Source organism: Lutra lutra, chromosome 8 (assembly GCF_902655055.1).
Source record: "Lutra lutra chromosome 8, mLutLut1.2, whole genome shotgun sequence".
Lineage (NCBI taxonomy): Eukaryota > Metazoa > Chordata > Mammalia > Carnivora > Mustelidae > Lutra > Lutra lutra.
Genome location: NC_062285.1, coordinates 144,449,630 through 144,462,121, shown reverse-complemented (window position 1 = coordinate 144,462,121; position 12,492 = coordinate 144,449,630). Strand labels below are relative to the sequence as shown.

Here is a 12,492-nt window from a genome sequence, read left to right as displayed (position 1 = left end):
TAATCTGTTTTGCTAGCTATCGAATGTTTTGCTTCATTTTGCTTTTTTAGGGACACGGAGCCCAGAGCATTTGGTGACTATTTTGAGAATGTGAGGACAGATAGGGCAGCCCCAGATTCTGAGGCCAGAGCTGGAACGGCAAGCAACAGGCCTGTGGTGGCAGGTGAGACGGGATATACATGTCCAAGGGCCCATGACTTGCCTCCCCACACCAGTGTGCTGTTGCCACGACAGGCGCCCATGTCAGTGAAGCTCGGACCCCAGGCAGCTTCAGGGTCTTTATTGGCCCTGGGCAGAGTGTCAGGGCAGGGGGCGTTGACCTAGGTGAGCAGCGGAGCCCCCGACAGTGGCCATCCTCCCAGGCCCCCCGGCCAGGCTGGTCACCAGCTCAGCACCCCAGGGCAGTACTTGTCAATGAGGCCCTGGTAGTAGGGCCGCAGCGTGTCCACATCCGGCAGTTCCGGGCTCTTGGTATAGAGGTCAAATTTGCTGCAGCAGGGAAAGGACCGTGCCTCATGAGGAAGCCCCCAGCCCCTCCAGTCCCCTCATGCCCCCCCTCGGCCCCCCCCAGGGATGGCTGTACTTAAACTCCTGCACCCAGGGAAGCATGGCCAGGTCCCGCTCACTGCACAGCTGCCGGTAGTCGCCGCCAGTATGCCAGGGGTAGAAGGAGTGGAACCGGATGATGTAGAAGGCCTAGGGCAGAAGGAAGCCACGCCCATCGAGCTCCAGGCGCAGGGGTTGGCGGGGTAGGGGGGGCGGGGAGGGCAGGGCGACCACACGGGCCCCTCCCCTCCACCTACCTCTTGGGGAAGAGAGAATTTGTTGAACTTCATCATCTGATACATGTACTCTGCCGGAGACACGGTGTCACTCCTGGGCTCCCAGAGCCGTGCTTCCCCGCCCTCCAGGGCCCCCACCGTCCTCACTGCCCACCCCCGACTGGCCTCACCGTCATGGCCCCAGGACATGAGGACGTTCTCCAGGCCGCAGTGGGGCTGGTACATGCCGAGCTCCGTGCTGCAGGGACAGACAGAGGGTGAGGGGCACGGGAGCAAGGTGGGGAGGGGGGCCGGTGGCCGGGGAGGAGCACCTGTATAGGGGATCCTGGAGGTCCGGGTTGTCCTGGAAGGTGGAATCGCAGAAAACCACAGAGGCCTGGGGACGGCAGCCGACTGGGAAGGTGTCTCCAACTACCGCCCACTGTGGACAGGCAGCCACCTGCATGTGTCTGGCCGGCCCACCTGGCGGGTTTCCAGAGCCCTGAGCCCTGGCTGTCCCAGCGGCACCCCTCCACCCCTGCCCTTACCTGGGGCTCCCCTGCCAGAACCAGGACCTTCCCCAAGTCATGCAGCAGCCCCACGAGGTGGAACCAGTCTGGGAGGGAGAGGGACAGAGCAGGCTAGTGGGGATGACGAGACTAGGTCAGAGGCGGAGGAGGAGGCTTGGGGCGCAGGGGTGAGGCCAGGAAATGCCAAAACCCATCTGCAGCCCACCATGGGAGCGAGGCGCACCCTTGTCGGGGTGGGCTTTCCGGATGCCCTCCGCGGTCTGGAAGGCATGGAAGGAGTTGGGGAAGTCCACGTCTGGGTCCGACTCGTCCATCAGCCCGTCCAGCATGTCCACAGCTTCCAAGACAGTCATTTTCTTGTAGGAGAAGGCCCCAAACTGGGCATGCTAGGCCAGGAAGGGGAGGTCAGCACGGACACGAGATCGGTTGGATCAGGGCCCGGCCCCTCTCCATCCATCCGTTTGGCCTGGGGAGGTGGGGACTGGCAGGCGAGGAAGCTGCCAAGTACCTTCTTCCTGACGAAGTCCACGGTCTGCTGAGTGTGCATGAGCTTATACGTGGCAAAGACACGGTCCAGGAGCGGGCCAGACTGCAAGCCAGAGGTCAGCTAGCAGACTCACCAGTCAGTCCCTGCTCTTCACACCTCTGGGGGCCACTGCTCCTGTCTCCCAAACTTGGCCCCAAAGATGTGAATGAGAGCATCCAAGAGAGGACCCTGAGCCGTGCAAAGTGGCAGGTGCTGCCCACCCCGCAGAAAGACAGGCCTGGGGTGGGGCGGGGCTGGGGCCGGGGTGGGGGTGGGGCCCTTACCCTGTAGTTCCGGAAGTTGCCCTTGTCTTTGGCTACCTCTGGGTCCACATCAGGCCGGTAGACCAGGGAAGGGTCTGGGCCCTGCTTGGGCGGGGGATTACGCCCATTTCACCGTCATGCCAGCTCCATGAGGAAGTGAGGCCATCCCCATGGGGACACCAGAGCCTAAGAGATGGACCAGCAGGGACGCCGGTGGCCAGCAGGGCACAGCCCCTCCCGAGCACATCTGCCATCGGAGGCAACCTTGCCATGGGTGTCCTTCTCTGCAAAATGGGCATCAGCCAGAGGCCTGCTTCTAGGGTGATGCAGGAGTGCCCGGGATGCCATGTGCGAGCACACAGCACCAGCAGCCGGCATCTCCTTCTCGGGACCTGGGTCTGCAGGGAGCCCAGGGGTGGGGCTGCTGACCCTTGCCCCAGCTAAGCCTAAACAGCAGGAGGAAGACAGGAAAGAGGGAGCCCTTTGACCGGGACCAGCAGACTGGTGGGAACCAGCTGAGAGAGGGTGGGAGGCTGCCAATCTTTCCCAGGAGGGACGACCAGCCCAGGTGAGCAGGCCGTGGGGCCACACCGTGCTGGGTCTGGAGTACTCACCACAGCCGCCTTCATCTCGAGGGAGCAGAGCTGGCAGGTGGGTGAGAGTCCCCCGGGCCGTGTGCCCCTATATATGCCCACAGCTTACATAAGTGACCGGACACCACCCAGCCCCTTGGCCTTGGCCCTCGGTAATGAGTGACCATCCACCGTCCTCCTGGCCTCAGAAGTTAATGTGTCAGCACGGGAGCAGCTCCCGGAGCCCCAACCCCGGCCCCAGCCCCCTCTCCCTGACTTCGGCCTCCCTGAACCACTAACCTGCTCCGGATGGGTAGCCCTGAGTGGCGGCCAGCCTCTGGTGCTCCCCGCAGGGTTTTAAACCCCACCCTGGCCACCGTAGGCCCCTCCCAACTGGTCCTGCAGACCCTGGACCCCACCCATCAGCCTCAGGTCCTGGGGATTCTGGGAAGTGCAGGAAGAGTCTGTCTGACACTTGCTGAACAGGAGCGAAAAGAGTTTATTCACCACCATTGCAGTAGGGGAGAGAGAATCCAGCAAAGACAGGGGGGGCTTGGCTGCTGGTAAGCAGAGTGGGGACGTGGATAGAAAGTTGCTAAGGGCAGATCTCGAGGGTAGAGGGGGATCCTCGCTAAGCTGTCCCACGGGAATCCTGCTAAAAGACCGGCCAGGTGATGGGATCTCGAGGGTGGGGGTGGGGATCCTTGCCTAATACTGGGTGAGGCCTGGTGGAGCCGCAGGGCTGGTTTGTCGAGGGTGGGCTCTTTGTCCGGCATTTGAGGTGGGCAGCTTGGTCTGGAGTCGGGGCAGAGGTGAATCCAGCCGGCGTTTACCGTGCGTGAACCAGGGCTGGGCACTGCAGACACAGTGGGAATCTAACTGAGGACACACGCCTGCCTGGGAGCTGACTGTGTCCAGGGAGGAGGCAGACACGCAGCAGAACAAGACCTTGTCACCAATTGGCAAGGCTGGTGCTCTCAAAAAAGATGGGGGAGGTATCCGAGTATGGTCAGTGGGGGACACTCAAAGTGTCAGCCTCCACCTGCGGGGGTGTGGGTCAGAGCCCCTACTCAGCATCACTGAGGCAAGAAGGCTGTGGGAGTGGGGGCTGCTCCTGCCTGTGTGGAGAATAAACTGGGGGCAGTGCTGGGCCCCCCGTGAAGATGGCGACGTGCAGCCTGTCCAGCACTCTCCAGCGCGTGACACAGTCTGTGTCGTTGGCTTAGTTTTCCTTTGAGGTTCTTTTCCCTCTGCCTCCTCCCACTGTGACGTCCGGTGGGAGGGGGGTAGTTTGTCGTTTCTTCGTGCTCGGCAAACAATGCTGACGGCATGGGGGGGCTCCAGGGAGGTGACCGGAGCCTTCACCCACAGAAAAAGGAGCGAAAGAACAGCCCACAGTGCTTGTCTGAGGAAGATGTGGCTGGTGGGGGCTCTGGGGGAGCTTGGGTGCTGCCACTGAAAGTCTGAGTGAGGCATCAGGTAGGAGGCCCCAGTGTGGCCTGGAGCTCAGGGGCCACTGGGAGGCCACATGTCATGGCGCAGGGATACCTGGAGGTCCGCTGTCCATCCTGCTTTGAGGAAAATCCACTCTACACTGTGGAGTGCCAGGGCACATGGCATGGGACCTTGGGGGGTCTGGTCACTCTGACCAGTGTGGGGGTGTCCCTGGAAGAAAGAACAGTGTACGTGGAGGACAAGACGATACACAGGCCCAGGACTGGCCGCCTTGGTGGGTGGGGTGGGGGGGTCTTGGCCACGTGGCGCCCTGACCAGTTCAACCCTCCTAGATCCCTCCTCTTCGTTTCTCCCCAATCCCCCTTGCCAGGCTCTCACTGCCCACTCTCTCTGCCTGCCCCTGCTGACACCCTTCAGTGGCTCTGAGGCCCGGCCCGCTGGCCTCTCCTGCCCTCACTCACTCACTCTGGTTCCAGCCTCTCTAAGCGGCTTTTTGGGGGTGGGTCCCCGGCCACACCCACAGCTCCTGTGGACTCAGGGCCTGGGCTCTCTCAACTCCTTCCCCCAGGACCCTTGATGCTTTCTCCAAGCAGCCTTTCCCGCCTGCTGTGCTCTGCTTCCCACCCTCCTTGCAGGGCCGGAGCCGGCCTGAACTGTCCCCTTGCTGCCTAATGGAGGGATGACAATGCCTTTTCTGGCCAGGCAATTCCCAAGCCAGAAGAGCAAGTGCCAGGGTGGGAGCCCAGATGGGCATTTCCAGGAGCCTCCCACCCTTAGGGGGCCCAGGGTCTCTGAGGAGCAGGCCTGCCGGCAACCCTGAGCACCCATGACCTCTGTGGCTGTGGTTTCTGCTTCGAGAGGTGGGAGAATGTTGACGCTCTCCTCTCAGGGTGACTGACAGATGTTGACAGATGAGGTGCGGTGAGAGTGTTTGCTGGTGCGGAGTACTAGAAACCGCCTTTCTCCAGGACACCCCCAGGGGTTGGCTCTGGTGGTTAAGCATCTGCCTTCTGCTCAGGTCATGATCTCTGCATCCTGGGACTGAGCCCCGTGCCGAGTCTCATGTCGGGCTCCGTACTTGACTAGGCATCTGCTTCTCCCTCTCACTTTCCCTCTGTGCTCTCTATCTCTCTCTCAAATTAAAAATACTGTAAAAGAGGGTCCCCTGGGTGGCTCAGTGGATTAAGCCTCTGCTTTCGGCTCAAGTCATGATCCCAGGGTCCTGGGATCGAGCCCCGCATTGGGCTCTCTGCTCAGCAGGGAGTCTGCTTCCTCCTCTCTCTCTGCCTGCCTCTCTGTCTACTTGTGATCTCTGTCAAATAAATTTTTAAAAAATTTTTTAAAAAAATACTGTAAAAGAAAAGAAGAGAAACCACCTTTCTGAACCCTGGGTGATGCCTGCCTGATGGGGGAGGGGCAGGGGGGTTGGATATCAGTGATATGGAACTAACAAAGAAAGGCTCAGGGATCACAAACCAAACCTAAAGGCCCAACCTGGGGTGAATACACGTGAGACGCGCCAGCGATCTTGCTCCAACCTTTAAAGAGTTTATTTATTTATTTGACAGAGAGAGAGAGAGAGATCACAAATAGGCAGAGAGGCAGGCAGAGAGAGGGGGAAGCAGTCTCCCTGCTGAGCAGAGAGCCCGATGCGGGACTCGATCCCAGGACCCCGAGATCATGACCTGAGCTGAAGACAGAGGCTTAACCCACTGAGCCACCCAGGCGCCCTTGCTCCAAACTTTAAAGGGCAATCTGCCTCCCGAAATTCTTGACAAGCCTGCTCCAGCCTCCCCTTGTCCCTGTGCCTGCCCCCAGTGGGTCCCCAGGCTGGGCACGGTGGGGTCAGGGAGACTCTGCTGCCTGTGTGTCCCCCACCCGTGTTTGGCCATCCTACCCCCAGGTGAGGTGGTGATGGTTCCGACTTCATGGACCTCTTTGGGTGGGGAGAGCATCCCCCCCAGCCCCGCCCTGCCCTGAGGGATGGGAAGGGACCTTCGCTGGGTGCTGCCCTGCCCTGGAACGCCCCAGTGGACCTCCAGAAACTCAACGCCTTCTCCCAGGGTCCCCAGCTACTGGGCTAGAGATCCAGGGAAGGGTCTCCATTTTCACCTCGAGCCCAGGCCCCAGAGTTGGCAACTGGAACAACACAGTTCCCAACAGGGCCTGTCCTCCCTTTACCCTGGCCCTGGGGACGGGGACCACAGTGGGGTCCTCCTCTCTGCTGCCCTCCCAGTCTCGAGGGCACAGGGAGTGGACAGGCTGGGGACCTGGGACAGTCAAAGTGTGCGTTCCCAGAGTCAGGGTTGAGTCTGATGATGTCAGGATGCAGCGGGAGGTGGGGGACACCCTGGCTTCTGCTCCACATCCTTGGGCAGACCCTGCCCCTCTGAAACCCTTTTTAGAGGTACAGACTCTGCCCACAGATCTGCTTGGGTCCACACATGTGGGTGGGTTTCCGCATCCAAAGCTGTTTAAGGGTGCTTGCTACAGAACCTGCTGGGGTGGGGTGGGAGTTGCTTTGGGGCCTGCGCACCGTTCTGGTGACTGGGGTGTGCAGGAGGTCCAGGGGCTGGATGGGGGCTGGGTGGGGGCTGGGGGCCCAGGCGCAGCTCTGGGATGGAGGTACAGCATCCTGGTGGGGCCAGGCGTGGGGATGGTCCTCTACACCTCAGCCATAGCTGTGGGGGCTGCTGGGGTCCATAGGGGCTGAGTCCCGTGGGCCGGCTGACCCCACCAGCTGCCATAGGCGGTGGCTGAGGTTCTGCACTTGGCAGGTGCCCAGCACACAGCCCACCCGCAGGAGCTGGGCTCGGGACCTACGGGGGCCCAGGTGCCGGGGGGGACCGCCCCGGAGAGGCCACCCCAGAGCAGGGGCTTGGCTGGCGCTCCTCTGTGGATGCAGAGCCTGCTGTAGCCTACAGACCACACGCCGAGATGTGGGGTGACGAGGCTTCAGGCCACTGGAAGGGGTCCTGACTGGGGGCGCCCTGCAGAGGGGGATGGAGGAAGTAAACCTGGTGGCCCAACCTTTCTGAGACCCCCACACCCACCTGCTTTCCCCTCCACGCAGGCCTGGGGTCATAGGCAGGGGAAGCCAGTTTCCCCAGCAGCCTGGAGCATGGCCAGGGGAAGCCCGCAGCACCCCTCCACGCACACACACAGCCTGGAGCACGGCCAGGGGAAGCCCATGGTCCCTCTGGAGCTCTGGGCTTGGGTCCTGTCTCCCAGCCACCTCAGCAACCCAGGTCACAGGGCCATTCACCTGTGCAGGGCACATGCCTCCCGGGGCAAAGGGCAGTGCTGGCCTCTGTGGGTCACTATGTTCATGACCCGCGTGACCCTGCCCCCTCCCAGCCCTCCACTCGGGGGTTGGGGAAAGGTGGGCAATCCTGGGGATCCCTCCAGCCTCCCCTCTCTTAGCCAACCTCTCCTTGAGAGGGTTGCTCTACCAAGGGGAGTGCCCTAGAAGGGAGGGACACAGAGGGGCCTCTTGCCCTGCTCAGGATTTGCCGAAGGCTTATTTTCTGGCCTTGATTTGGGAGGTTAAGCCCTAGCAGCAGGTGGGGGCTTCCCTGATGCTGGAGGAATGGGAGGAGGGGCTGCTGGGGAGGGTGATGGAGGGTCCCTGCCGGGGCATTCTTGTTTCCTTCCCTGTGGGCCGTGGTTTGGGCTGGTGTGAACCCCACTCACCTGGGTGGGGCAGGCCGCTGGGTCCTGCCTGGGCTGCGGGGCAGGGTGCCTGGGAACAGCAGGTAGAGGAGGCTGATGCAACCGAAGGCAACCGTCAGGAGCCGGGCCATGGCGGGCGGGGCTGGAGGGAGTGTGAGCCAGGCAGGTGTGGGGAACCGATGGCCCTCACCTCCGCCACCCCAGCCCTGCTGGGAAGCCCTGGTGATCAGGTGCACAGGCGTGGGGACTGGAAGCTCCTACCTAAGTCCGTCGGTGGCGGATAGCTATCAGGAGAGAAGCAGCTGGTGGGTTTGGTGCTGGCTGGGCAGGGAGCGCCTGGCAGGTGGGGAACCTCCCCAGTCAGTGTGTGGTCTGAGGTTGGTGGGTTGGTCTGGGGCCTGCCTGGGACCCGGCCTCAGCACCTCCCGAACTAAATAGTTTTTCCAGGAGGAGGCGGAGCCGGATGCCCCAGCTGGGCAGGAAGCCCGGCCCTCCTGCTCCCTACTCCTGCCCAGCCCGTTGGGCAGCACAGAGGGTGCAGACAAGGGGGTAGTCTGACAGAAGCCCCATTCCGCTGGGAAGTGCTCCGACTGGCCAGGGCCCCCACGGCTACCCGCCTCTGGCCTCTGGCGCTGTCTGGTGGAGAGGATTGTCCGGGAGCCTGGGGATCTTGCCCACGGAAGGAGTGGGTATGTGTGAGGGGGGGTTGCTGTCCCCCAGGCCGGGTCCCACCCCCAGACATCTGCCCTGCCTGGCGGCCTGGGGATCTGGCTAGAATCATGGGAGTGGACAACAGCACTCTAGCTGGTCAGTTCCGCACCGAGGTGATTTGGAGACCCTCCCTCCAGACCCCCCACAGCTGTGTTCTGAAAAATCCCCACCCTCTTTCCCTATTACTGAAGTAGTAAATGGGTTTTGTATGAAATTTAAATAAGTAAAAAGTGAGACCCCTGCGTTGCCACCCTTTCTCTTCTGCACACTAGTGTATTATGCTGGGGGCCGGTGGTGGTGTGTGTGTGTTACACGGTGTTTGTAAGTAAAAACATACGTATGTAAAGAGAGAGACCTCCAGGCCCTCCTCCTATATGTAGGTGTTCTGTAACTTCTTTTTTTTTATGATTTTATTTATTTATCTGACAGAGATCACAAGTAGGCAGAGAGGTGGGCAGAGAGAGAGGGGGAAGCAGGCTCCCCGCTGAGCAGAGAGCCTGATATGGGGCTCGATCCCAGGACCCTGAGATCATGACCAGAGCCAAAGGCAGAGGCTTAACCCACTGATCCACTCAGGTGCCCCTGTTCTGTAACTTCTTTTTTTTTTTTTTTTAAAGATTTTATTTATTTATTTGACAGAGAGAAATCACAAGTAAGCAGAGAGGCAGGCAGAGAGAGAGGAGAAAGCAGGCTCCCTGCTGAGCAGAAAGCCGGATGCGGGGCTCGAACCCAGGACCTGGGATCATGACCTGAGCCGAAGGCAGCGGCTCAACCCACTGAGCCACCCAGGCGCCCCATGTTCTGTAACTTCTTAATTGATCTTTTAATAATGAAGAATTAGGCAATGTCTGGTCTTTTCAAGAGCAAGAACCCTTCTGTTGTGAGCTCAGAGAAGTGTCTGGATAGGATCCTTTCCTAGGAGGGGAAATTCTGCTCGAAGGTGAAGCTGTGTTTGTGTTGACAGATAGTGCCAAGCTGTTCTCCACAAAACTTGTGCCGTCCACTCAACTGATGATGGGTGTGTATTGGCCGTTCTTTGGGCCTTTGTCAATCTGAGAAGGGACAGTTACCCCATCCCCCCCCAAGATGTTTCTTTGATCATCAGAGTGTCTCTGTGTCCATTCCCATTTCCTCCTCTGTCTTAGCTGCTCCAGTCCTACTGCCTCTGTCAAGTCACCACGGATGACGTGGTCACTCTCTGTGCCTCCTGCAGCGTACCCTGCAGGAGCTCAGTAAACACTTGTTGGGTGAATAAATCGACAAGTGTTAAACACATGGCATGTTGGAGAGTTTGGTTTACATCCTGAAGAAGGTAGGGAAGCACCAGCAGCCATTCTGCTTATTTATTTATTTATTTTTGCCACCTGGGGGAGGAGAGAGTAAAACCATCACCGTTACAGTAGAAAAGTGCCATAGGGCAGGAGGGGTGCCTGGGGGTGAGCAGACGGGTCTGAGAGAAACTGAGTGACACTGGGGGGCAGGTGAGGAGGGTAGGCCCTTCTATTTGCCGAAGCAGGAAGCCCCTAGTGAGATAGGGTGGGTTTGGCCACCTGGGGTCATCCTGGCAGAGGGGTCTGGCTGCCGTCTAGCCTCGTGGGCCTGGGGTTGAAGAGAGAGCAGAGCTGGATGGAACACAGGTCTGGGAGTTTCATAAATGGCAAGGCTCTGGGAGGCGAGAGGTGTGGTGAGCTCTGCCCCCAGACAGTGCAGAGAGAGGACAGAAGCCGCATGCTAGCTCTGGAGGGACAACCCGGGAAGGGGGGCGGCAGAGGACCCCGGGACAGCCAGCCCTTTCCCCACAATTTGTCCACTGAAGTCTGCCATCTTTCCAAAACTCAGAGGTGATCGCACTACTCACTCCTCCAATAAAGAAAAAATTAGATCAAAATTCCTTGCCTCTGGGAGATGTTTTAATCCAGGAAAGTGAGGGTAAACTCAGCTCACAGGCCTGTGGCTCCATGCATTCTTTCTTTCAGAGTACTTGCTGCCACCATGGGTGTGTGCTCCCAGATGCATGGGGTGTCCCCGGCCCCCCCCCCAAGTCCCTGCGACTGGATGAGAGGCCCCCTCTGTGGCCCCACAGCCCTCTGGACAGCACATCTCGAGGTCCTTGCTGTGTGTAATGGTGCGTGTCCTCCAAGGCCAGACCCGGGGCTACCTTCAGTATGCTCAGTTGCAGGAGCTGCTTGCCTGTGGAAATTCGCAAGATGCCTAGAGGTTTCCCTGGTGAGCGGGGGACTGATGGGCCACAGGAGGCAGGTGGTGCTGGTGACACTGGCAGGATGCTTTAGAGAAGAAATTTGTGTGGGACAAGGAAAGCTAGCGTGGAGGCCGGCTGGGGGAAGCGCTTGAAAAGAGCTTTTGTTTGAATGTTTTTTTGTTTGTTTGTTTGTTTGTTTTAAAGATTTTTATTTATTTATGACAGAGAGAGAGATCACAAGTAGGCAGAGAGGCAGGCAGAGAGAGAGGAGGAAGCAGACTCCCTGCTGAGCAGAGAGCCCGATGTGGGGCTCGATCCCAGGACCCTGAGATCATGACCCGAGCCGAAGGCAGCGGCTTAATCCACTGAGCCACCCAGGCGCCCCTTGTTTGAATGTTTTAAGGTGGGGAGGTTGAGTGTAATCCTCATGACCAGGATCCGTAGAGAGGGCATGAGTGAGGAGGGGGCCACTGAGAGGGAATGGCAGGCAGTGGGGAGGTGGGGGGGTAGGGGGTAACCACGGAAGGAGGAGTTGGGGTGTGAGGGGGCAGAACTGGGGTTTGGTGCTGCAGCAGAAGGCTTCCCGTCTGATGGCTTTGTTCTCTCTGTGAAGGGGGGGCAGTGGGGTCAGAGGCTGACCAGACGTCAGCAGGCTGGGCAGTGGGAGGAGTGTCCGCGATGTCATCATGGCCACTCTGCACTATAGGGGGTGAGGGGCTGTGCATGGCTGGGGTTTGCCAGATGGGGACAGTGAAAACAAAGTCAGAGAGGCTGGGGCTGTCGAGGACAGGGGCAGGATGACAGGCGATCAGAGCCCCAGTGGTGGTAAAAGGAGTGAAAGAGGAAGCCAGGGAGAGTCATTCCCTGCAGGAGGGCTTAACCTGTTGGAGAGAAGAGGTAAGGGGGGGCACAGTGCCCCAGAAGAGGAGGAAACAGGCAGAAGCACATGCCTCTGAGGGTGACATGGACAACAGTGGTCAGGAGACTTGGATGGTGAGAAACTCAGTGGGGGGTAGCATGGTCTAGAAGGGACCCCAAACCTACCCTCGACCCTATAGAACCTCTGAGACGGCTGCAAGGAATGGGCTCCTTATGGCCTGGGGGGGGGGTACTGGGGCGCAGGGTCTCCACAGTCTCTGAGGGACAGCTGGCCCTGGGCTCAGGCGCCAGACCCAGGGACTTTCCAGGGACCCTGCCAGCGCATGCACAGCTCACAGGTGTGGTAATGTGGAGGTGAGGACCTATTTGGGTATAAGTGACAGAAACCAGCTCAAGCCACCAGGGGCCAAAGAGAGGGTTTCTCAGCCTGTGGACCCAATACCCAATACCCAACAGAAGCAGAGGTGTGGCAGGGCCGCTGGCCCAGGCGGGGGAGCAGGGGGAGCACCCGGGTCCGTCTCACGCCTTCTCCCGCCGACTCCTGCCGGGGAGCGGGGAGGGGCACGTGGATGGGGGCGGGCCAGGCACCGGAGAGCAAGCCCAGTCCCGTCAGCCCCACATCTCCAGCTCCTCTCCCAGCACGCCCTGCCCGAGACCCCGCGGCCCCCTCGGCCACCCCTGCGCACTGCGGGGAGGCCCCGGCCGGCCCTTGCCCTGGGGCGTGCGGCCTCCTCCCAGGCACCGCACCGGCCTGCAGGTGCTCTCGGCTCAGACGCTGGTCCTCACAGCGGGACGGGCAGTGCACCTCTTCAAAGGGCACCCCACCCGGATGGGGCTTCCAAGTGGGGCCCGAGCCCTCCTCGGGCCGCGAACCCCAAGGGCGAGGGCTGAGTCCTCCCCCGCAATCGCCAGGTTGGCAGCTC

The 12,492-nt window shown here is 60.2% G+C and overlaps 2 protein-coding genes across 4 annotated transcripts; both read right to left on the bottom strand.

The window, feature by feature from the left end:
* Positions 1-264: 264 nt before the first annotated feature.
* Positions 265-2,779, bottom strand: MIOX (myo-inositol oxygenase). 3 transcript variants are annotated; one of them, XM_047743432.1, is made up of 10 exons: positions 2,695-2,779; positions 2,102-2,185; positions 1,800-1,880; positions 1,515-1,677; positions 1,310-1,377; positions 1,094-1,203; positions 953-1,020; positions 804-853; positions 584-696; positions 265-489 (listed from the first exon to the last, which is right to left on the bottom strand). In XM_047743432.1, the coding sequence occupies exons 1-10, from the start codon at positions 2,707-2,709 to the stop codon at positions 381-383; spliced, it is 861 nt and encodes a 286-aa protein (XP_047599388.1). In that variant the 5' UTR covers positions 2,710-2,779; the 3' UTR covers positions 265-380. The 3 variants fall into 3 exon arrangements, with proteins under 3 accessions (XP_047599388.1, XP_047599389.1, XP_047599390.1); XM_047743433.1 differs by having other exon boundaries at positions 2,102-2,182; positions 2,695-2,778; XM_047743434.1 differs by lacking the exon at positions 1,310-1,377 and having other exon boundaries at positions 1,094-1,244.
* Positions 2,780-6,628: 3,849 nt separating this feature from the next.
* Positions 6,629-8,238, bottom strand: ADM2 (adrenomedullin 2). The gene is made up of 3 exons (XM_047743436.1): positions 8,041-8,238; positions 7,801-7,921; positions 6,629-7,097 (listed from the first exon to the last, which is right to left on the bottom strand). Exons 2-3 carry the CDS (start codon positions 7,908-7,910, stop codon positions 6,779-6,781), a joined length of 429 nt encoding a protein of 142 aa, XP_047599392.1. The 5' UTR covers positions 7,911-7,921; positions 8,041-8,238; the 3' UTR covers positions 6,629-6,778.
* Between the last annotated feature and the right edge of the window lie 4,254 nt (positions 8,239-12,492).

Bases quoted from the DNA above. Each gene is read 5' to 3' on its own strand.
- MIOX (XM_047743432.1), bottom strand. The intron at 1,378-1,514 runs GTGCGCCTCGCT...TCTCCCTCCCAG, and splicing joins GAAAGCCCACCCCGACAAGG to ACTGGTTCCACCTCGTGGGG. The intron at 854-952 runs GTGAGGCCAGTC...TGTCTCCGGCAG, and splicing joins CATGTCCTGGGGCCATGACG to AGTACATGTATCAGATGATG.
- ADM2 (XM_047743436.1), bottom strand. From the start codon at position 7,910: ATGGCCCGGCTCCTGACGGTTGCCTTCGGTTGCATCAGCCTCCTCTAC. The intron at 7,098-7,800 runs GTGAGTGGGGTT...CCCCCTCTGCAG, and splicing joins CAGCGGCCTGCCCCACCCAG to GGCGCCCCCAGTCAGGACCC.